Source organism: Thamnophis sirtalis, unplaced genomic scaffold (genome assembly GCF_051295495.1).
Source record: "Thamnophis sirtalis isolate CommonGarterSnake01/CBP01778 unplaced genomic scaffold, rThaSir2_p1.2 scaffold_10, whole genome shotgun sequence".
Classification (NCBI taxonomy): domain Eukaryota; kingdom Metazoa; phylum Chordata; class Lepidosauria; order Squamata; family Natricidae; genus Thamnophis; species Thamnophis sirtalis.
In genome coordinates, this window is record NW_028261390.1 from 62,805,557 (window position 1) to 62,829,439 (window position 23,883).

A 23,883-nucleotide genomic window follows, 5' to 3' on the forward strand; every position below is an offset into this window, starting at 1 on the left:
TCCCTTTCCCTCTTCCCTTTCCTCTCCCCTACTCCTCTCTTCCCCCTCCTACCCTCTCTCTTTCTCTTTCTATCCCTTCCATCCTTCCTCTCCTTTCCTCTTTCTTCCTTCTCTCCCCTTTCCTCTCTTCTCTCTTCCTTTCCTTTTCTGTTGTGGTTATCTCTTTTCAACTTGCAACTGGTGTATTTTTGGGGTGATAGTCCCCTGTTCTGACCCCCTCCTCTGTCCAGTAACAAATGCCGAGACAAGTTTAACTGGAATGTACTTTAATAGCAAGAAACCAAAACCTTGGTGGCTGAAAGCCAAGCATAACAAACAGATAAGGACCTTGGCAGCAACTCAGACAAACCTTGGCAGCAATCCAGCTTGCCAAGGTAGTTACAAAAGTTCTCCAACTTTTAGTCAATGCATTGACTTCTGCAAGAGGGGCGTGTGCACAAGCAGTCCTTATTATAGTCTGGAGAGGAGCCTAATGACCACCAGCTGAGTGCAATTACCTCCTGTACTTGCGCAACTGTTCCTGACGCCTATTAGCTCTTTGGTGCCGGGCATCCAGGAACAACTCACTGCTGGCGTCCGGCTCACTCTCCCTTGTCTCCTCCCCACTGGTCCAAGGCTCAGGCGCTTCCTGGTGGCCAACCAGCTTCTCTGCGCCCTGCTCAGAGTCGGAACCCTGTCCAGGGTCCTCCACATCCTCCAGAGCCGACTCATAGGGCCCCTCGCTGTCGGAGACTGGTGGCAGCTCCAACGGCTCCTGCTGGGCCTCAAAAGTCCCCCAAACCTGGTTACAATTTTACGCTTATCCTTTCTGAATCCCTTTCCTTCGCTATCATGTCCTAACTATTTTTTCCCCTCTATGTCTCATTTTTAACCATATACTTGTATCTTAATACTTTCTGGCACTCATGTTGAAGAGAAAAATTTCCTAAGCCACATTGGGCAAGCCTTTTTTATGGACTTGCCAACATGGTTTTCTTTAGAACAATACAAAACTGGTTGGCCATTGCTTTTTTCGCTGATTTTTTTTTAATTCTCTAGTCAAGCCTTGGAAATTGGAATGTTTCAGTGATCCCTCATTCCATCCCAACTGGTTTTGACTCTATATAGGTTTTTCCAACAGATTTGTTTGCTTAGATCAGTGTTTCTCAACCTTGGCAACTTGAAGACGTCCGGACTTCAACTCCCAGAATTCCCCAGCCAGCAAATGCTGGCTGGGGAATTCTGGGAGTTGAAATCCAGACGTCTTCAAGTTGCCAAGGTTGAGAAACACTGGCTTAGATGCTATGAGTTACCTGGTCTCCACTCAAAACTGAGTGATCAGTTCAACAGAACACTTACTATATGATCTCTCTTTGCTCAACCCAGCAGTCTGCAAACTCTTCACATATCTGGGCAAGGCTGTTTTTGCACCACTTAAAATATCTTTATACCAACAGGCTTCATTGTGAGCCTCTTATAACTCTAGGCACTTGGGTGACGAAAAAGGAAATACAATAGGAACAACAGAACTAGGTCAAAACTCCTCTTATTGTCATCTGTAATGGCAACGGTAGCTGAGAAAGTTTCATGAAACTGCTAATGGACACATAACAATCCAGGCAGCAGAATCTGTCTGTCTCTCTGAGAGAATAACTTTATAAGAACATCTAAAAATATCAGTCGATACAGTTTCCTTAATTATGAAATGTCTTCAAAATAAAGGAAATAAAAAAACGATCACTCCGAATGAATTTATTTCAGAACGCAGTCATTACAGTGTTGTAATGGGATGTGGGAAAATTGTCTCTCTTTTAAGTCTGAAGAGAAGAGTCTCTTCTTGAAGGCTTCAGGTGATGAAGCTCCCACAACTTCTGAAGGCAAGTTCTGTTCCCTTGGTTGAGTGTTCTCACTATCAGGAAATCTCTCCTTATTTCCAGGTTGAATCTCTCCTTGATCAGTTTCCACTCATTATCTGGCCTTTGGGTGCTTTGGATAATTGCTTGACCCCCTCCTCTCTGTGGCAACCCCTCAACTATTGGAAGACTGCTATCATGTCTCCCTTGGTCCTTCTCTTCACTAGATTAGCCATGTCCAGTTCCTGCAACTGTTCATCGTATGTTTTAGCCTCCAGTCCCCTCATCATCTTGGTTGCTCTTCTCTGCACTTTTTCTAGAGTCTCAGCATCTTTTTTATAGTGTGATGATCAAAGTTGGATGCAATATTCTAGGTGTGGTCTTAGTAAGGCTTTATGGATTGGTATTAGTACTATACATGATCTTGATTGTATCCTTCTGTTAATGCAACTTAGGATTGCATTGGCTTTTTTGGCTGCTGCTGCACACAATTGGCTCATATTTAATTGGTTTTCCACTAAGGCTCCAAGATCCCTCTCACTGCTATGTGATGGATAGGTGGTGGATGGAGGAGTATGATGCCAGCCTCGCCTCTTTTGCATGTGCCTTGGCATCAAACAAACAAGGCAAATGGGGTGGGCCTTGCATTGTGATGCTCCCTTTTTAACTAACCCCATGCGCCCTCTGGGAAATGCTGCTGTAGAGCATGTTCCCTTTTCTTAAGTTACCGTATTTTTTGGAGTATAAGAAGCACCCTTCTCCCTCAAAAAAGAGGCTGAAAATCTGGGTGCGTCATACACTGAATACAGCATTTTTTGCCTCCCAAAACCCTGCCCCTTCACCAAAATGGCTGTGCATAGCTTTTAGGAGGCTTTCAGAAACTTCTAGGAGCAGGGGAGGGCAGAAATGAGCAAAAAATGGACCATGTTTTGCTCAATTTTGCCTCCCTGGCCCCCAGGAGCACTCTACCATCTACCTAAAGGCTATCCATGCCTTTTTTTTTTTGACAAAAAGGCCCATTTTTTCAAAAAACGGGCTGTTTTTTGCTCATTTTTGGCCCCCCACACCAACCCAGGAGCTTTCTACAAGCCTCCTAAAGTCTATCCATGCTCTTTTTTGAAAAAAAAAACCTGGCCTGTTTTTGCAAAAAATGGGCCATTTTTGGGAGGTTTGCAGAGTGCAAAAACTTTAAAAAAAAACTTTGCCTCTTCGAAATCTTGGTGGGTCTTATACTCCAGGGTGTCCTATACTCCAAAAATATGGTAAATAGAAATGACAAAGATGAGACAAAGAAAAACCACACCAGGCATTGTAAAAGAAGAAAAAAAACAACTAAAAGTCAAAAGCACAACTAAAGTTGCACAGCGAACATTTGAATGAAAAAAAAAAGAATAAATGTTTTGGTAGTTAGAGTCTTTATTGTCACTGTACAAAATAAATACAATGAAATTGGTTATACTGATCCATAGTGATCCAATTGTTTCACACTTTCTGGCAAAGTTCTTTCCTTACGGACTAGCTGCTTTCATTTCAATAGCCCGACCTTAGACGGACACGTTATTTGGAAGCCTTCCAAGCAAATTTAATTAATTTGATCAGGGAGCAAATTGTGGTTTTCTGTTTAAACGACGGGGACGTTGAAGTCACGCCTGAGAAAAATGAGATCATTATTAAAACCGAGTTCACCGTATTTCAATGCGCATATCCTTTCGCTGGACCTTGAAGTTAGAAGTGCAACCAAACAGGAACTCCACCCCAGCCGTATGAATTGTAGAGTTGAGTTGCTAGTGCCTGAACATCTGCCCATTCTTCCTGTTATGATAACATTCGTGAATTTCAGTCTGATGTTTCATGCTTCCCAATTTAACCCTTTCAATGGACAAATCGCCTTTTTCCCCTTGGATGCTATTAGTTAGAGGTTTGGCCTGGTTCGGCTAAGTAGGTGGTAACTTGGCTGGCCACGCCCACGAACCGGTTCTATCGGTGGCACCGATGGAGATGCCATTTGTATTTTGTTTCTGCGCATGCGCAGAAGCATTTTTCAGTGCTGCGCATGCACGCATGGCACACATCAAGCACGCGCCCATGGGGCGCATCCCTGAGCAAGCCGGTTGTGGCGGAAGTCAGAACCCACCCCTGGTTAGCATCCTCCTAAATCTATTTGCTGGCTTAAATTAGACAACAGGTTAGGTTGAGCCGAGGTGGCGCAGTGGTTAAATGCAGCACTGCAGGCTACTTCAGCTGACTGCAGTTCTGCAGTTCGGCTGTTCAAATCTCACCGGCTCAGGGTTGACTCAGCCTTCCATCCTTTCGAGGTGGGTAAAATGAGGACCCGGATTGTTGGGGGCAATATGCTGACTCTGTAAACCGCTTAGAGAGGGCAGAAAGCCCTATGAAGCGGTATATAAGTCTAACTGCTATTGCTATTGCTATAGGTAGAGAAATTAGTCTATTAAGTCTAATCCACAACAGCTTCCCATGCCTTCAGATTTTTGATTGCAATCCATTGCTGCAGTAAAAAAGCAAGAATCCCCCCCCCACCTAGCTTTGTAGGGCACTTACCCAAACCTATAAATTTTGTATGCAGTTTTATAATTTTGAAAGATGCATTCGTTAAAAGCAGGGGTCGGCAAACTTAAACACTCAAAGAGCCATTTGGACTTGTTTCCCACAGAAAAGAAAACATCGGGAGCCACAAAGATCCTAACCAGAAACTGTTCAATTCTGGAGCTGTCTGAAAGTTCAGTTCCCCCACCATAATGTCTCTTCCTAGTAAGGCATACTTTTTCCTCTACCTGTCATAACTGGAAGCCCTATTAATTGTGGAGACAACTGGAAAACCCTCCCCTTGCCATAGAGTCTTCTCCTGGCACACTGTGCTTCTCTCTCCCCCTGCCCTACTGGAAGCTCCTCTCAAAATTGTGGTGCCGACCGGTGACGGAGCCGCAGCAGAGGAAAGAAAGGGCCACATGCGGCTCCAGAGCCGCAGTTTGCTGACCCCCTGATTAAAAGCATGCAGTCTAAGAGATATAAGTATGGGAGTATGTGTGTGTGTGTATAATCAATTTTTAAATACATTAAAAATAATAAAATAAAGAGAAAAAGAGAGAAAAGAAAAAAACAAGCATGCAGAAATAAAAGATTAAAAAAGAAACAGAAAAAAAGGTGTTTCCAATTTCCTTTGCAAAGTTATCTCTTACTCTATGGTTACAAAAAAAGCTTCCTTTTTTTTCTATCATCCTTTCTTTTAAAAAAAAATCACGGGAATCACAAATCCTAAGTGCATTGATTTCTGTTTCATTGAAAAAGAGATTTCTAGCCAGCCGTACATGTATATCCAGGTCTTTTCTCTAAGCAAAGAAGACGTTAATTTAGCCATCATTTCAAGTTCCATCATCTTCATTTCCCCCAGGGTGGCTTGTATTAAATCTTTCCACTTTTGAGCATATAATAATCTCATGACTTTTTCTAGATGCCTCTCCATTAATCCCAAGGGGAAAAAAAATCCCTCTGGTTTCAATTGTGCTTTAGTTTATAAACAAAGAATCGCTAGAGTTTAATCCGTATCTTAGTTGAGGGCATGTTTCTCAACCTTTGGTAAGTTTAAGATGCACAGACTTAAACTCCCAGAATTACTCAAGCCAGCATGATGAGTTGGGGAATTCTGGGAGTTAAAACACTGGTCTAGATTGCCGGTTAAAACACTAAAAATACAGCTCAAAATTAATTGTATCCTATTGTTACGTATTTTCCCATCGTTTGGAGTCCATGGAATTTTATGTATTCAATTACTGCTAAGTGTGTGTGTGTGTGTGTGAAATCTAGACAGCATACTAAAAAGCAGAGACATCACCCTGCTAACTAAAGTGTGTATAGTCAAGGAAATGGTTTCCCCAGTTGCAATGGATGGCTGTGAAAGTTGGACCATAAGAAAGGCTGAGCGCCAAAGAATGGAGGCCTTTGAATTCTGGTGCTGGAGAAGACTCCTGCGAGTCCCTTGGACTGCAAGGTGATCCAACTGGTCAGTCCTAGAGGAGATCAACTCTGGCTGCTCTTTAGAAGGCCAGATCCTGAAGAGGAAACTCAAGTACTTTGGCCACCTAATGAGAAGGAAGGACTCCCTGGAGAGGAGCCTAATGCTGGGAACGATGGAGGGCAAAAGAAGAAGGGGACAACAGAGAATGAGGTGGCTGGATGGAGTCACTGAAGCAGTAGCATCAGCTTAAATGGACTGCAGAGGATGGTAGAGGACAGGGTTGAGATGGGTCGGACACGACTTTGCAACTAACAACAACTAACTAACAACAATTTATATATATTTGTATTTTACAGGTTCATTTAGTTCTTCGGATCCACCGTCTCTTAGTATCCAAAAACATATGATTACGATAGCTGCAAATGATACGTTACAGATTACTTGCAGGTAAGGAAAGTGGGTGGTTATTCTTGGTTTTTAATGTATTGTCTTAATTTCCTCCCATGATGCATGTCTATCTTGAGGATGTGAACAGAAACACAAAATAGTTACATAGAAAATAAAAAGAAAGAATTTTATTATGCCCCAGCCATTTTTTCTGTAGAGAAATACAATTAGGATAAAGAAATTAGGCTTAGGATTTGGTGACTGTTATTTGCTGAAGTTCTGGACCAGTGATGGCAAACCTTTTTAGTGCTCGCTATCGGCGTGCTCGGGTGCCCACCCCCATAACAATGCCCCCCCCTGCAGCATGTCCCCTGCGCATGTGCATGTGCCCCCCCTGCTGCCCCGCACAGCCCCCCAGAGACCAGAAATTGCCTATTTTCCAACTTCCAGTTTCCGTGTTGGGCCGTTTTTCGCCCTCAAGAGGCTTCAGGGAAGCGAAGCCTCCGGAGAGCGAAAAACGGCCAAAAATGAAGGCAGAAATCAGCTGTTCAGCAAGCACATGCACACTGGAGCTGACAAGGCAATGCCTCCCATGCTCTACAAAATGACCCCATGTGCCACCTGTGGCACGAGTGCCATAGGTTCGCCATCATGGTTCTAGACGGTTCACCCAATTCTCCCTCCCTCTGGCATCCGATGGTTATGGCATGATCAGAGTGACAGCTTGTTGCCAATTTAGGAAATTTGGTCCCTTATTTGCCAGCCTCATCCCCAATTTGTAACAATTTGCCATCCAATTAGGGACTGATCAATAGCTTGTGTTCAGCCCAAGTGCTGCTAATATTGAGTATATCCAAGCTGGCATCCTATAAGTTTAGATATCTGTGTTTACCATCTCTTGTTCGAGTGCCGGCCTTCTTTCCTGCTGTGTATATAAAGGGAGGAGTCACACTTTTTATTTTTGGGATATTGTTTAGCACATCCTTTTATGTGGGCTTCCTGTGTAAATAGTGCAAACATTGGCGGCAGCATCCAAGGATATGAATGGTGCCTTCTACTTCTTCATAAAAAGATAAAAACAATGAGCTCATGTGAAGGGAAGGCTGAAGAACCTCATTGGTAGACCTCTCTCCCTTATTGAAGAGAACCGTCAACTGGCAGATGATCTGAATGTGTCCTTCCGTAGGTTTGAGAGGAGATCACCACCATCTGCTGCTACCCCCCCATCTCAGATACACCAAGAGTAGAGGGAGGGAGCTGTGGGGGGACAAGGGAGAACCCAAAAGCGATCTTTGTGGCGTCTTAAGCCATCCCAAGACCAAGAACCTGGGAATGGAATCAGGGATGGGCTGCTGAGGGTTTGCAGGAGTTCAGGAGAACCTCTAGCTAAGATTCTGTGCAGTTCGGAGAACCCCCAAATCCCACTCCTGGCTGGCCCTGCCCACCCCACCCCTCCCAGGCGTCCCCATGCACCCTGTCTTGGATGCAGGTAAGTGCAGGGCGCACACAGGCCTACCAGAAGTTCGGGAAGGGCCTCTGGAGTTTTGGGAGGCCATTTTTGCCCTTTTGAAAAATCACATCTAGTACCTGGGCAATTAACATAGGCACCCTTTGGGCAGTGATGGGCTCTGGGCGGTATGGCCTGGTACAGCAGTACAGGAAGTAACCAGGAGAAGCGGCTACCGTACTATTTGGTGCCACCCGCCTGCCCGCGTTCCATGGCCATTTAATAACGCGACCAGCCCATTGCACACATGTGCACAGCATGCAGCACCTGCGTGACCTCTGCTGGGCAGCTGGGTGTCGCAGGGCGATGTTGTGTGCAAGGGCGTGCAGCGGGCGTGCTCATCTAGGACACCTGGCCCCCTGCACTGGGGTCCGGAACCCACCACTGCCTTCGAGGCTGTGTGTTCTCTCCATTGTTCTTGAAATGAGTGAAACACCACTGTATTTATCGCAATTGTCTTCTGGTTGATTTGACACAGAATATTATTCACCCAGAATATTAACACAGACTATCACACAGAATGCCGTAGGGCGTTCAAATATTCTTTAAGTAGCTTATGGATTTCACTTTTTACTCCCCAGTGGTGAGAGGGCTTTGGATTGGCTTCTGCCTAGCAACCAAACCAGCATTGAAAACCGAGTCGTGCTGAGTGAGTGTGCCAGCAACGCCTATTGTAAGATGCTCACCCTGACGGAAGCAATAGGCAATGACACTGGGACCTACAAGTGTTTTTACCAAGACAACCACACCTCATCAAGTGTTTATGTTTATGTACAAGGTAGGTGCCTATCGGGATAGTGCATTTTTTCCTGTTTAATGGTAACATGGTTTACTGTTGCATAAGGTGAAGCACATTGGATTAGCAATAGCAATAGCAATAGCAATAGAATAGCAATAGAATAGCAATAGCAATAGCAATAGCAATAGCAATAGCAATAGCAATAGCAATAGCAATAGCAATAGCAGTTAGACTTATACACCGCTTCATAGGGCTTTCAGTCCTCTCTAAGCGGTTTACAGAGTCAGCATATTGCCCCCAACAACAATCCGGGTCCTCATTTTACCCACTTCGGAAGGATGGAAGGCTGAGTCAACCCTGAGCCGGTGAGATTTGAACAGCCGAACTGCAGAACTGCAGTCAGCTAAAGTAGCCTGCAGTGCTGCATTTAACCACTGCGCCACCTCGGCTCTCTAGATTAGAACAGAAATTCCACTGATCCATCCTCTTGATGCCACCATGCCGGCTAACTAGTAATCTACAAATTGGCGCGAACACAACAGCACCTCCTCACTTGCGTTCTCCAGCAACTTGTGCAAAGAGGCAAGTACGCTTCAAGTTCTGAAAATACCTAATTTTTTCTAACAAAATCCCACTGATGGTTTCTCCTGAAGCAATTGATCTAATTGGTTTTAGGAACTACACAAATCGGTGGATGTCACGATCACATTTACTAGCACTGACCACATTTACTTCTGGGTGCCATGAAGGGAGAGGGTTCTTTTATTTCCTTATTCGTTTTATAACAAGCTGGCAGGAATAGCCAACATCTACCTCCATAGAAATTGTGAATGTTGGTTTTGTTTTTAATATGTTGTCTTTGTCTTGTTCCCCTCTTTCCCTTGTCTTTTGTAAGCCGCCCGGAGTCCTCCGGGAGTGGGCGGCATACAAGACAAATAAATAAATAAATAAACACGCCAGAAGATAGACTCAAGATCAAGACAGATCTTGACAGATTTAAACACTGGGTCCTATCTTGAAATTCAATGGGGAGAAAAGTAAGATTCTACACTTAGGCAAGCAAAGCCAAATGTACAAGTTACAGATTCGGTGAAATTTGGCTCAATAGCAGTAACTGTGAGAGGGATCGTGGAGTCCTAGTGGATAATCACTTAAATATGAGCCAGAAGTGTGTGGCAGCAGCTAAAAAAGTCAATGCAGTCCTAGACTGTATTAATAGAGGGATGGAATCAAGATAATTTGCAGTATTAGTACCGCTTTATAAGGCCTTGGTAAGGCCACACTTTGAATACTGCATCCAGTTTTGGTCAACATGATATAAAAAAGATGTTGAGACTCTGGAAAGAGTGCAGAGAAGAGCAACCAAGATTACCAGGGGGCTGAAGGCTAAAACATATGAAGAATGATTGCAGGAATTGAGTATATTTAATCTAATGAAAAGAAGGATCAGAGGTGACATGATAGCAGTGTTCCAATATTTGAGAGGCTACCACAAAGGAGGGGTGGGGTTTTCAGTCTATGAACCTTTCAATCAAAGCACCAGAGGGCAAGACAAGAAACAATGGATGGAAACTAACCGAGGAGAGAAGCAGCCTAGAACTAAGGAGATTATTTCCAATAGTGAGAACAATTAACCAGTGGAATGTTTTGTCTCCAGAAGTTGTGAGTGTCCATCACTGGAGGCTTTGAAGGAGCCCGGACAGCCACTTGTCTGGAATGGTATAGATTAGAATCTCCTGCTTGAGCAGGGGGTTGGACTAGAAGACCTCCAAGATCCCTTCCTACTCTGATGATGTTTTATGTTCTGTCTTGAACCCTCATCTATTGATTGGGTTCCACTAATATCAGAGAAAGCAAAAATAATCCGATGCATTTTTTTCAGTGTTCTTCTTTATCCTTTTCCAAATTTTAAAAAAAGCCCCAAAATGTTGCAATTATTCCCAAACAGGAAGTTTTGACAGCTTCCCCCCCCACACTACATTTTGTTCTGCTTTGGAATATATATCGTTTGGGGAAATGAAGCAATCAGAATGGGCACGCCGTGTTCCAAATGAAGTGGCATTATGGGTTATTCCTGGAAGCTCTCTTTTCAGTCCTCCCCGCCAATCATGAAATTAATTGGGCTGTAAGAAAGTGAATTAAAAGGCCCGTGGATTTTTTATTTTTTTTACACCTGTTACCTTTTAAGAAAAAAGACACTTTGCTCCAGTTGCTTTTATGTTTTTGCAATACTCAGCACCAGCAGGAATGCAGAATAGTCATAGTTCTGGAGAATACGATGGTGTAAAAACCGATCTGTAGTCCATTACCACGCTATTTGGAATTCTTATTTGGTGTTATATTACTAAAACAGGTGCTGAATGTTTCAACGTGCTGTTAGACTAGAGATGTTCTGGGTAGTAAAATAGGAAATAGCAACAGCATTTTGACTTTTATACCGCTCCTCAGTGCTTCCCAGCACTCTGAGCATTTTTCAACATCGGCCAATGGAGCTGACATCAGAGTCACACAGTGAGGAGGTTGGTTCCACCACAAAACCACGTTCGACTAAAGGGCGCTCGACGAAACCGCGTAGCTGACGTCATCACAGTGCGACAACAGCGCGGAGAAAAAAGCACGCTGTAAACGCTAAACCTAAAATTAACCCCTAAACCTAAACCTAACCCCCCCTAAACCTAATCCTAAACCTAACCCTAAACCTAACCCTAAACCTAACCCTTAACCTAACGCTAAACCTAATCCTAACCCTTAACCTAACCCTAACCCTAACCCTAAACCTAACCCTAAACCTAACCCTAAACCTAACCCTTACCTTAACTTGAATCGGCTTGCTTTAAAAGCGCTATTTCTTTCTCCGCACTCGCTGTTGTCACCCTGTTGATGACGTCAGCGACGCGGTTTAATCGGGCGCGCTTTAGTCGAGCGCGGTTTTGTCGTGCCACGGAGGAGGTTAGGGAGGAACATGGGCCAGTCCTGGAGTCTGGGGAAGGCTCGGGCGCGGGCTCTGCGTTGGAGGCAGAGAAGGGGCCAGGGCCATCTGGTAGTTACGTGCTGTCTCTGGAGCCTCTGGAGTCTGACATCAATGAGGCAGAGGAACAGAAGGAGCCTGTTCCCAGTGTGCGCATGTGCAGAGCTGCCAGAAGGCAAGAACAGCTAAGACAAAAGGGGCAACTCAGGAGTAAGGCTTGGAGATGATTGTCCCCTCCCATAAGGCATAAAAGAGGAGCAAGCTGACATGAGCTTTTGCAGGGAACAACTTTGCTCATTCTGGTCGGTTTAAACTCAAGCTCCGTTTTGAAGTTGATATGATATTTAGAATTTTCTATATTCTTCAGATTACAGATCTCCATTTGTGATGTCAGCCAGCGAGCCTGGAGCTGTATATATAACAGGAAACAAAACCGTAGTGATTCCATGTCTCGGATCCTCATCAAACCTGAACGTATCACTCCATTCAGTAAGGCAAACGATCATAATTCATTTTGCCAGTGATTCTAGCACTTTTCATACATACATACATACATACATACATACATACATACATACATACATACTAATTCCATCTTCAATTAATTCTGGGTACAAATATCTTTGTAAAATGACAATCAAAATTTACAACAATATTCATTACATTAGCATTAATTCTATAATATTAAAATAATAATATTAAACATAATAATCATAATATTTGCTTCTCTCTCTTAACATATCTTCTTTATCGCACTAATCTTTTTCTTTTGTTACCCTGTTTCTAACTTCCATTTTTGTTATCTAACCATTGATAAAAATAAGTCATATAACATTCAGTTTGTTCTTTCTCCTTCATTGCTAGTGTTACTCTATTCATTTCTGCGCGTTCTAATATTTTCCCAATCACATTCCATCTGTGGGCATCTCTTCACTTTTCCAATTTTGGGCAAATACAATTCTAGCTGCAGTTAATATATGAATAAGTAAATATGCATTCCCTTTACTATATTTTTCGGGTAAAATCCCCAACAAAAGAATATTCCTGGCTTTAAATCAATATGCTGATTTATCATTTTTTTCCAGCCATATATGTATTTTTGATTCTAGCTCCTTTTTGTGTTCATGTTGACAACACACATTTTACATTTGAGGCACATGGCCTGATAAAACGGCACTGTGTAAAAAATTGTAAATAGACAGGGGAATTAGGTTGTGAAAGATACTTCCATAATTTACTAGATTCAAGGTGTATAACCTACAGTCCAGTGGTGGGATACAATTTTTTTTACAACTAGTTCTGTGGGCGGGGTTTGGTGGGTGGGGTTTGGTGGGCGAGGCATGGTGGGTGTGGCTTGGTGGGCATGGCAGGGGAAGGATACTGCAAAATCCCCATTCCCTCCCGATCAGCTGGGTCTTGGGAGCCAGAGAATAGATGTGGGCGGGGCCAGCCAGAGGTGATATTTACCGGTTCTCTGAAGTACTCAAAATTTCCACTACCGATTCTCCAGAACTGGTCAGAACCTGCTGAATACCACCTCTGCTACAGCCCAGTATTAGATCACTGTTCCCCTAAGTCTTGATGTGCCTTCCAAAACTCTCCCCCAAAAACGATGAAGCATTTGTAAATTTGAATTTGCCGGAATGGAAAGGTGATTTAATATATGGGGAAATAAATAATTGCCATGCATTTGCATTTAATTACTTTTTATTTTTATTACATTTCGGTTGAAATTCAATTTAGGCTTTACTGATGTCTTACTCCTTTACATGCCCTTCAAATGGGGGCCTTTTAGTTCTTTATCTACCGTAGCTTCTAGACTATTTTAGAACACATCAGAATAAAATTTGTTGTTGATTCATTCTTCATCTAGAAATATCCAGAAAAAACGTTTGTTCCCGATGGAAAGTCAGTTACGTGGGATAATCAGAAAGGTTTTACAATTCCCACTAACATGATCAGTGATGTGGGAATGGTCTTTTGCAAAACTAAGATAGATGGCGAGAGCTATCAATCGGTGATGTATGTCGTGGTTGTTTTAGGTAAGTGATGGGCTTTTTTTATTTATTTGGGTGTTTATAAAGTAACTATTTGGAAAATGAGAATTTAAACCACCTCAACAGCTTGATAATCGAAAGGGGAAGATAAAGTCCCACTCAGATGGAACTTAATGACCTGATAGCTGACATCAAAAAAGATTTCTTGGAACACTTTCTTGTTTTTTTTCAGTACAGCTAGTCCTCGACTTACGACCACAATTGAATCCAAAGTTTCCATTGCTAAGCAAGGCAGTTGTTAAGTGAGGTTTGCCCCATCTTATAACCTTTATTGCCACAGTTGTTAAGTGAATCACTGAAGTTGAACATGGTTGTTAAGTGAGTTTGGCTTCTGCACTGACTTTGCTTTTCACAAAAGGATCTTGTGATCCCGGAATGCTTTAACCATCATAAGTGTGAATCAGTTGCCAAGTGTCCAAATTTTGATCATGTAACTGCGGGAGGAATTCTGTAATGGTCATAAGTGTGAAAAATGGCCATAAGTCACTTTTTCAGTACCGTTGTAACTTTGAACGGTCATTAAATGGACTGTTGTAAGTCGAGGACTACCTGCATGTTCTCTTTCCGAATGGGACAATTTGTCGCAGCCAACTCACCACAGGATAACTCGCTGTGGGACAATTCAATTATTTAAAATAATTTAATTTTTTTAAAATGTTTGTCCTTCACATTTCATGCTGTCCCTCCTTTGGCATCCTTTCTTTAATGATTCTATTCCACTATTTCTTTGATATTAGTAGAATTCTTGTCCCTCGGCAACTTGGCCATGGCGAGTTCTCTGGGGCAAATTATATGTGGCAAGTTGGCTGTGGCAAGTTGCCACAGATCCATCCAGTTGGCTTCTTCAGGGTGCCATCGGCCAGACAGTGTCGGCTAGCCACCCCCAGGGGGAGAACCTTCTCTGTGGGAGCGCCTTCCCTCTGGAATGAGCTGCCCCCGGAGTGTCGCATAATCCCCGACCTCCGGTCCTTTCGACACACCCTAAAAAGTTGCCTTTTCCAGCAAGCTGGCCTGGCCTGATTAGAATAAAACATAGGATTAATTTGGTTGTTAATTTTCATTTAATTTTTAAATTTTTATTATAAATATCAATTGTGGGGTTTTTTTGGATACTTTATTTAATGTCCCTTTAAATTTTTGTAATATGTGTTTTATTTTATGTTGTACCCTGCCCTGAGTCCTTGGGAGAAGGGTGGCATATAAATCCAATAAACCTCAACCTCGCTCTTTTAATGTTCCTCTACAATTTACAATTTCTGTGGGTTTCAGATCAGAGGTAGATTGCTACCGGTTCACGCCAACCGGTAGTAGAAATGGCGACTGGGTCGTCAAACTGGTAGGGATGGCAGGCTCACCATGCCCCCAGGCCGGTTCCCTGGACACCACGGAATGTTTTTTTTTGACATTTTAAATATTCTGTGCATGCGCACACCTATTTAAAGGCAACTGCGCATGCACGCGGAGTGCACACAAATCACGCATGCACTGAACCAGCAGAGATCTGTATTTCTGAAAAAAGATTGAAATAAAAAAAAAGGTGTCAGACAGGGATGCCCCCTCTCTCCTTTGCTGTTTATATTAACTTTGGAAATTTTATTAAATGAAATTCAGAAGGACCAGGGAATAAAAGGTTTAAGACTCAAAAATGAAGAATATAAGGCCCAAGCCTATGCCGATGACTTAGTATTTGTTCTAGAGGACCCATTAGAATCCAGCCTGAAATTAATTCAAAAATTAGAAGAATATGGCGAAGTGGCAGGACTAAAGATCAATAAAGACAAAACAAAAATGATAACCAAGAACATGACAAAAAAGCAAGAAGAGGAACTGGAAGTAGCAACCAGAATGCAAATAACTAAGAAAGCAAAATACTTGGGGATCTGGGTGTCGGCAAAATGTTCCACAATTAAAGAAGAAGCACTATTTCTATAGTCCACACTGCCCACGTCCGATTTAGCGAAGGGAGGGGGGAAAAATCACGATATGTCACATGATGCCGCCGTGATGATGTGAGTTTGACACCCCTGCTATAGTCCATTGACAGGACACTTAGTGGAAGCCTCAAGGTCTTTCTCTTTAGTAGCAGAACTAAATAGGATGCGTACTGTTTGTATTGGTGCAAAAAAAAAAATCTGTTTTTTTAATGTTTCCGATAACCCATTTCCCCACATCAAGAGCCGAGGTGGTGCAATGGTTAGGGTGCAGTACTGCAGGCCACTTCAGCTGACTGTTATCTGCAATTCAGCGGTTCTAATCTCACCGGCTCAAGGTTGACTCAGCCTTCCATCCTTCCGAGGAGGGTGAAATAAGGGCCCAGACTGTGGGGGCGATATGCTGACTCTGTAAACCGCTTAGAGAGGGCTGAAAGCCCTATGAAGCGGTATATAAGTCTAACTGCTATTGCTAACTGCTATTGCTATTCGTTTTGTTTCACAATTGTATATTCAGTGGAGTTTCTCTTCTGATTTGTCCCCCTCCGTTTTAGGATATAGAATTCATGAGCTCAGCATGAGCCCTCTGCACCAAGTGGAACTGGCTGCAGGAGAGAAGCTATCCTTAAACTGCACAGCAAGGACCGAGCTGAATGTGAGAATTGAGTTTCAGTGGGATTTCCCTTCGAAACAGGTAAGAGAAGCAGGGAGCTTCCAAATCCAAGAGGAATTTGCTAAGGAACTGTGTTGTGTGTTATTCTTTAAAAAAAAATATTCCAAAGGCATTGATCGAAATGATCAATTTCAGTCATCAATCTAGTCCTCAATCAGTTGATGTCTGACTATTAGTAACAATAGAGTTGGCTGAGCTGGACCATTGGGAGTCAGTTAGGAGTTTCTCAAGTTCAAGTCCCCACCATCTCCACGTGTGCGCAGTACCCACCATGCATGCACAGAGCGTCAAAAACTGGACGTGATGACGTCCGGGTGGGTGGGCAGAGCCTCCCACCGTCAGCACTACCGGTTTGCCCGAACTGGTTGGAAACGGCTGAATTTCACCACTGCTCTGGACCAAGATTTGATTCTTTTCCATCTCCCTTCTCTGTTTCCTAGAGACAACTGGTTTACACAAAACTTACGTGAAGCCAGGGTCGTGAGAAAGAAGAGAGAGAAAAGACAAAATGGAAGAGGTTTTGAGAGTGCTGAAATGGAAGGGCTAAGCAGGGAAAATAAATCTGGGGTGTGATTTTCTGTGGATCATCGGGGATCATGTTCTTTTTTATGTAGCTATTTCTTATTATTTTTTAAAAAAAGAAAATAAAAAGTAATGCAAAACTGTTCTGACCCCCTCCTCTGTCCAGTAACGACTGCTGAGACAAGCTTAACTGGAATGTACTTTAATAGCAAGAAACCAAAACCTCGGTGGCTGAAAGCCAAGCATAATAAACAGATAAGGACCTTGGCAGCAACTCAGACAAACTCAGGCAGCAATAAACACAGATAAGGCTTGGCAGCAATCCAGCCTGCCAAGCTCACAATAATGTCCTCCGACATTCAATCCTGCGTTGACTTCTGCAAAGAGGGGCATGTGCACAAGTAGCTTTTTATAGTCTGGAGAGGAGCCTAATGACCACCAGCTGAGCACAATTACTTCCTGTAATTGCATAATTGTTCCTGACGCCTAGTAGCTCTTCGATGGTGTGCATCCAGGAACAACTCACTATTGGCCTCCGGCTCACTCTCCCAAGTCTCCTCCCCACTGGTCCAAGGCTCAGGTGCCTCCTGGTGGCCAACTAGCCTCTCTGCGCCCTGCTCGGAGTCAGAACCCTGTCCAGGGTCCTCCACATCCTCCAGAGCCAACTCAGAGGGCCCCTCGCTGTCGGAGTCTGGTGGCAGCTCCAGTGGCACCTGCTGGGCCACAACACTAAAGCATCTTAAATAACAAAAAGAAAAGAAAAAGATAAAAGTTCAAGAAAGTAAAAAAGTAAGAGAAAGGTAGGGAAACAAAGCAAAAAGATACAATGAAGTAACTTCCAATCTTGTTGGACGTTACAAGCCCAATTATAATTTTACTTCTTATTCTATGGTTACAAGTTAACTCTCTTCTTTCTGTATTCTACCCTGACAAATAATCAAAACAAGGTTGACTCTGCCTTCCATCCGTCCGAGGTGGGTAAAATGAGGACCCAGATTGTTGGGGGCAATAGGCTGACTCTGTAAACCGTTTAGAGAGGGCTGTAAAAAGCATTACGAAGTGGTATATAAGTTAAGTGCTAAAACTATAAATCATACATTTATTTATTTGTGTTCTGTTTTACCCAAAAATGTCCATTAGAGGTTGGGGAGCCTGTTCAAAGGGCAAGTTGATTGGACCCCTCTTAACCCCAGTAGCACCATTGAATTGCAGGCTGAGAAGCACCCCACCGTCCCCCCGTAGAGTTTCTTCTTGGTGCAACTTTGGTCCCATGACAAAGAAAGGAAATTCACGGGGCAGAAATCTCATGAAGCAATTGTTGAATGGTTCATTCCCATCTGGTGCCATTTTTTAAACAGAGGAGGGATGTTTATCTTGAGCCGCGGTGGCGCAGTGGTTAGAATGCAGTACTGCAGGCTACTTCTGCTGACTGCCGGCTGCCTGCAATTTGGCAGTTCCAACCTCACCAGGCTCAAGGTTGACTCAGCCTTCCATCCTTCCGAGGTTGGTAAAATGAGGACCCAGATTGTTGGGGGAAAGAGGCTGACTCTGTAAACCGCTTACAGAGGGCTGTAAAAGCACTGTGAAGCAGTATATAAGTCTACCGTGTTTCCCCCAAAATAAAACAGAGTCTTACTTTCTTTTGACCCCCGAAATAAGCACTTGGCCTTATTTTGGGGGAGGTCTTATTATTTTTGAGGTGCAGGAGGCGGCGAGCGTGGTCACCTCATGGCTGCTGCTGTGTTGCAATATTTTCGGGGAGGGCTTGCTTTAGCGCATGCGCTCAAAAGCCCAATTGGGCTTATTATCTGGGGAGGTCTTATTTTCAAGGAAACAGGGTAACTGCAATTGCTATCTACTTCAGTGGCTACATGTCCTAGGAGTCAGAAATCTAATGCTAATAAATAAATACTCCCCGTTTTCTTCCTTCTGGTCCAATTACCAATTTTAAGGCCAGGGACATCTGCAAGATTTTGGACACAGCCTTGTGAGTGAGCCTGGCCCTTTTGTGCATACCTGTGCAAAGGACTGGATCTTTGATTGTAATGCTTTCTCCTGAACAGTGGTGGGTTTCAAATTTTTTTGGAACCTACTCTGTGGGTGTGGCCTCCTTTGTGGGAGTGGCTTGCTGGCCATGTGACCTGGTGGGAGTGGCTTGCCAGCCATGTGACCCCCCCTCTCTCTTTCCTTCCTTTTGTCTCTCTGTCCCTTTTTTCTTTTTTCTTTCATCTCTCTCTCACTCTTTTTCTTTCTTTTTTCTTTCTTTCTTTCTTTCTTTCTTTCTTTCTTTCTTCCTTTCTTTCTTTCTCTTTCTCTCTCTCTCTCTCTGTCAGTCTGTCTGTCTCTGTCTCTGCCTCTGTCTCTGTCTCTCTCTGTGTGGCAGTGGTGGGTTTCAAATTTTTTGGAACCTCTTCTGTAGGTGTGGCCTGCTTTCCGGGTCCACTGGTGGAACCTCTTCTAACCAGTTCGGTAGATTTGATGAACCGGTTCTACCGAATAGGTGCAAACTTGTAGCAACCCACCTCTGCTCCTGAACCAGCCCAGTCTGCGGCTGAAAGGATAATGCTGAATCAATGACTTTGAACTCTATTGCAGAAAATGAATGCTGCATTCAAGGAAGGGATGACACCCCTGGGCAGTGAAATGAAGAAGTTTGTGAGCACTCTCACCATCGAACACGTGACTTTAAGTGACGGGGGTGTGTATAGCTGCACAGCCACCAGTAGCCAGATGACAAGGAAACACAAAATTAATGTCATCGTTCACGGTAAGGCTTGATTCAGGATGGACTTGGACTTTACGGTTCTAAAATGTGAGCTACTGGGAGAAACCATGAAATGAATTGTCCACAAAAAGCAAAGCAAACAGCTTGAGTCAAACCTTCGTTCATCTTCGGAATGAATCCTACCAGCCAGTGATTCTCAATCCATGGGCTGTGGATATGCGATGTCGTCACAGAATATTCTGACCTAGGCTTCCCAAAATCACGAAGCCGACTCCTCGTCCCGATTAAACCCCTTTTATTTAGTTTAAAGTGAATTCCTCTGCAGCAAAGTCAGGGCCAATAGTTTTTCAAGAGATTTCACAACTACAGACCTTGATCAGGCTTGGAGAGCTGCCAGGCCGATATCTTCCAAACGCCACTCTGTAGCAGACAATACTTGCCAAGAAGTCAAGAACAGATCCTCACCCTAATGAATTGAACTAATTGTCTCCTGCAAACTCCCCTCCCCTTTCGTTCCTCTTTATTCCCTATGGGAGGGGCCATTCACCTGTGGCTTTACTCCCTTGTTCCTTAGCTGTTCCCTTCTCCTGGCAGCTCTGCACATGCACACACTGGGTACAGGCTCCAGCTGTTCTTCTGCCCCACTGACTCAGAAGGCAGCTGATAACTGTCAGATGGCCCTGGCCCACTCTCTGCCTCTGATGCAGAGCCCTCATCAGAGCCTTCCCCAGACTCCAGGACTGGCCCACGTTCCTCCCCAACCTCCTCACTGTCCGAATCTGCTGCCAGATTCCCTGGCCGTTGGTGGGCCACAACACAGGGATTCCACAAAGTCTTGAAAAAAATGTAATGATTTTAAATCTTGAATTAGGTTTTGGGAGGGGGGATGTCACTCACCCACCACTGGGGTGACCTTGACTGACAGTCTTTGTGGTTTGATGGATGGGTTCAGACATATGCTAGCTAAACTGCTGGGTCTTAGTTTAGCAAGGAACATGGCTTATTTCTTATTGCTACTGTGGCTTGTTCCACAAACCAGGATATCTGAGTCCCTTCATATTGGTCAATTCAATAGGTTTTTTGGTTTTTTTTTACTATAGGATGATTGAAAATAAATATCATAAGTTGGTGGTTTTGAGTGGTTAAAGTCTGATTTTTGTTTCTAAAGTCAATAAGCAATTTGAAAAATAGGGGGAACAGTATCCATTATATTATTAATGTCGTCAACTGTACTTTCCATTGTTTTAAATGATCATCTTTTAAATTTTTGACAGAAAAGCCTTTTCTCTTTTTGGGCAAAATGCCACTTCTGGTGGAGACAATTCTCAGAGAACCAGCTAAAGTGCCTGTATTATTCAAAGCATATCCTCTCCCAGAAGCAAAATGGTAAGAACCTGAGCAAATCTTATTCTTCTTTGGCTTCTCTCCCTTTCTGTATGCATTTTACAATGTCCAATCACATAGAAACACTGAAGTTGTAAAAGAAAATGTTGGGCTTCTGATTCCTTTGTGAGTAGCGGAAGAAAGCCTAACCCCAAATGAAGTTTTATGCTTTTGTTATTATGGTGATGTGACTTACTATAAAATTATTACCTCTGGAGCCACATGTGGCTCTTTCATCCCTCTGCTGTGGCTCCCTGTTGCCGGTTGGCTCCACAATTGATAGGGTTTTCAGTTAGGACAAGTAGAAGAAAAAGGATGCCGCACTAGGAGGTGACTCTATGGTGGTGGTGGTGGGAACCGGACTTCCGGTTGGCAGAGGAAAAAGGATGCTGTGCTAGGAGGAGACTCTATGGTGGGGGAACAGGACTTCTGGTCAGCTGCAGAATTGAATGGGGGGCTTCTGGTTAGGACCTTTGTGGGTCTTTGAGTGTTTAAGATTGCCGACCCCTGAACTATACGCTTAGTATTTAACTGCTTCCATTTTCTTTTACATTTTTCTTTTTAAACAAATGAAAATCTTTATTTAGCACTGAACTTCACTGAGAATTGCAGACTTGCAACCTTTCCCCCCCCACCAATGGTGGGTTGTAGGTGGTACGCCCCAGTACGGGTATACCGGTGCCTGCCCAGAGCACTGGGTACCATTCCGGTACGGTGCTCCGGAGGGCCCAACCGCCCACCCGAGCTCCTTACCTATCTTTAAACTCTGCGGCGCTTCCGTGCCTGCATACAGCGCCTGCACTATGCTACGCTGAACAGCTGGAGGCTCGCAGAGGTGTCACTGGACGGTAAGATGCATGTGCGTGCTGCGCATGTGTGTGCACACGCTGCACGCATTCATGTGAAGGACGCCGGGCCACGTTGCAACCGTACCGGTTGCAAAGGGATCTGGAACCCCCCACTGCCCCCCACCCAACTCTAACCTAATCTTAGGAATATTTTGCAGCCAAATCAGATTCTGTACTGAGAATGTAGAAAATAGAAGGTGGTCAGCAGTGGTGGGATTCAGCCGGTTCACACCTATTTGGGAGAACCGGTTGTTAACTTTCTAATTAGTCCAGAGAACCGGTTGTTAGAAGAAATCTCCTTTTGTTTTTTCCCCCCACTTTACAGGGCTAATCCTGTAAGGAAGGCAGGAAGGAAACATTCTGGTGTTGTTTCTAGCCTCATTTTTTTGGCCTGCTTACAGAAACTGCCTCTCCGGTTAACCCTTATTACATTGTAACAGCTAAGGCGAAGCGCCCATCAACCTGAGTGATGTTGAATTGGCCACACCCACCCAGTCACATGACCACTGATCCCTGCCTACCCAGCTGGTCATTAGGGCTGAAGACCGGTTGTTAAATTATTTGAACCTCGCCATTGGTGATTGTTTTCTTTGTTCCCTGTCCTCATTTTTCAATCAAGCCGCATTATACCTGTGTTTTGCAGGTATAAAAATGGAGAAGCCATTGTTGCAAATCGTACGGTGAAACTTGGTTACTCTTTAATCATTACTGAAATGAGCGAAAAAGACGCTGGGAATTACACCGTCGTGCTGACCAATCCCATTAACCAGCAGCGAGAGAAGCACACATTTCATCTGGTGGTAAACGGTAAGATCTTGCTCCACTTAAAAAAAAAGCTACATTTTTTGCAGTTGCTAATAAACTGGGGAGGGGAGGAAGCTGGCATCACGTTCTCTATTAAGTTTAGAGAGATTGTTGCTAAAGCAAGGAATGCACCAAGAACAGGTACATTTGTAGAAGCTTACTTATCAAAAGGGTAAAGCAGACTTAAGAAATATACAGGGGAGATGGCCAAATGTACGTAATGAAATTGCAAAAACAATATACCGTATTTTTCGGAGTATAAGACGCACCGGAGTATAAGACACACCAAGATTTTGAAGAGGCAAATTTTAAAAAAAGTTTTTTCACTCTGCAGACCTCCTAAAAATGGGCCATTTTTTTTGTGAAAACAGGCCCGTTTTTGTCAAAAAAGGGCATGTATAGCCTTTAGGAGGCTTGTAGAGTGTTCCTGGGGTTGGGGGGCAAAAACAAGCAAAAAACGACCCATTTTTTCTCATTGTTGCCCTCTTGAGCCCCCAGGAGCACTCTGGAAGCCTCCTAAATAGCAGTTAGCAATAGCAATAGCAGTTAGACTTATATACCGCTTCATAGGGCTTTCAGCCCTCTCTAAGCAGTTTACAGAGTCAGCATATTGCCCCCACAGTCTGGGTCCTCATTTCACCTACCTCGGAAGGATGGAAGGCTGAGTTAACCTTGAGCCGGTGAGATTAGAACTGCTGAACTGCAGATAACAGTCAGGCAACGCACAGCCATTTTTGCAAAGGGGGCAGGGTTTCAGGAGGCCAAAAATGCTGTATTCAGTGTATAAGACACACCCAGATTTTTACCCTCTTTTTTTTGGGGGGGGGAAGTGCGTCTTATCCTCCGAAAAATACGGTAGGTGGATGTATGGAGGGCACATATTTATTTTGTCTGACTTCAGTAACCTTCTCTGTTTATTTATTTTTCAAGAAGGAGGGGAAAGAGGCAGGCTTTTGAAAATCCAGTTTTGTTACTGAAAGAATGTTGTTTTTGTATATATATATTTTGGTCTGGGCTTTGTGTCCTGGTCTTTTCCTGTCTTCATTCTTCTTCTTACTCCTGCACCACATTGTTTACTTCCCATTACCTCGCCCATCCTGTCGTCTAGAGCTTCACTTTGCATCCTCAAAAAACTTCCTTGCCTTTGCTTTAAAAAGAAAACAGCCAGGTTAGTGCAGTGGTGGTGGCAGGGGTGGGTTTCAACCGGTTCGCGGCGGTCCCCGGGAACGGCGAAGGGCCCACCCACCCGCCCGCGTTCCTTACCCGATTTTGACGAGTTCTGCGCTTCCACGCATGCGCAGGACGCATACAGCGCCTGCGCGATCCTCCAGGAGCAGCTGGAGCATCGCACAGACGCTAGTACGCATGTGTGCACTGCACGCGTGCACGAGGACGCCGCCGGCCCCATTCCAACCGAACCGGTTGGAACGGGGCGAGAAACCCACCCCTGGCGCATGCGTACACTCGCGCAATGCTTCTGTGCATGTGCAGAGGTGTCCCGGCAGGTAGGTGGAGCCTCCCGCTGCCACCA

At 44.0% G+C, this 23,883-nt stretch overlaps 1 protein-coding gene across 1 annotated transcript in view; it reads left to right on the top strand.

The window, feature by feature from the left end:
* Positions 1-23,883, top strand: part of KDR (kinase insert domain receptor) — a 76,179-nt gene that overhangs the window by 11,811 nt on the left and 40,485 nt on the right. Inside the window, exons 2-9 of the mRNA XM_087724731.1 lie at positions 6,165-6,255; positions 8,284-8,480; positions 11,777-11,898; positions 13,283-13,451; positions 15,952-16,091; positions 19,188-19,359; positions 20,592-20,703; positions 22,192-22,355. Coding sequence (XP_087580857.1) covers positions 6,165-6,255; positions 8,284-8,480; positions 11,777-11,898; positions 13,283-13,451; positions 15,952-16,091; positions 19,188-19,359; positions 20,592-20,703; positions 22,192-22,355 — 1,167 coding nt within the window. The remainder of the gene's footprint in view (positions 1-6,164; positions 6,256-8,283; positions 8,481-11,776; positions 11,899-13,282; positions 13,452-15,951; positions 16,092-19,187; positions 19,360-20,591; positions 20,704-22,191; positions 22,356-23,883) is intronic.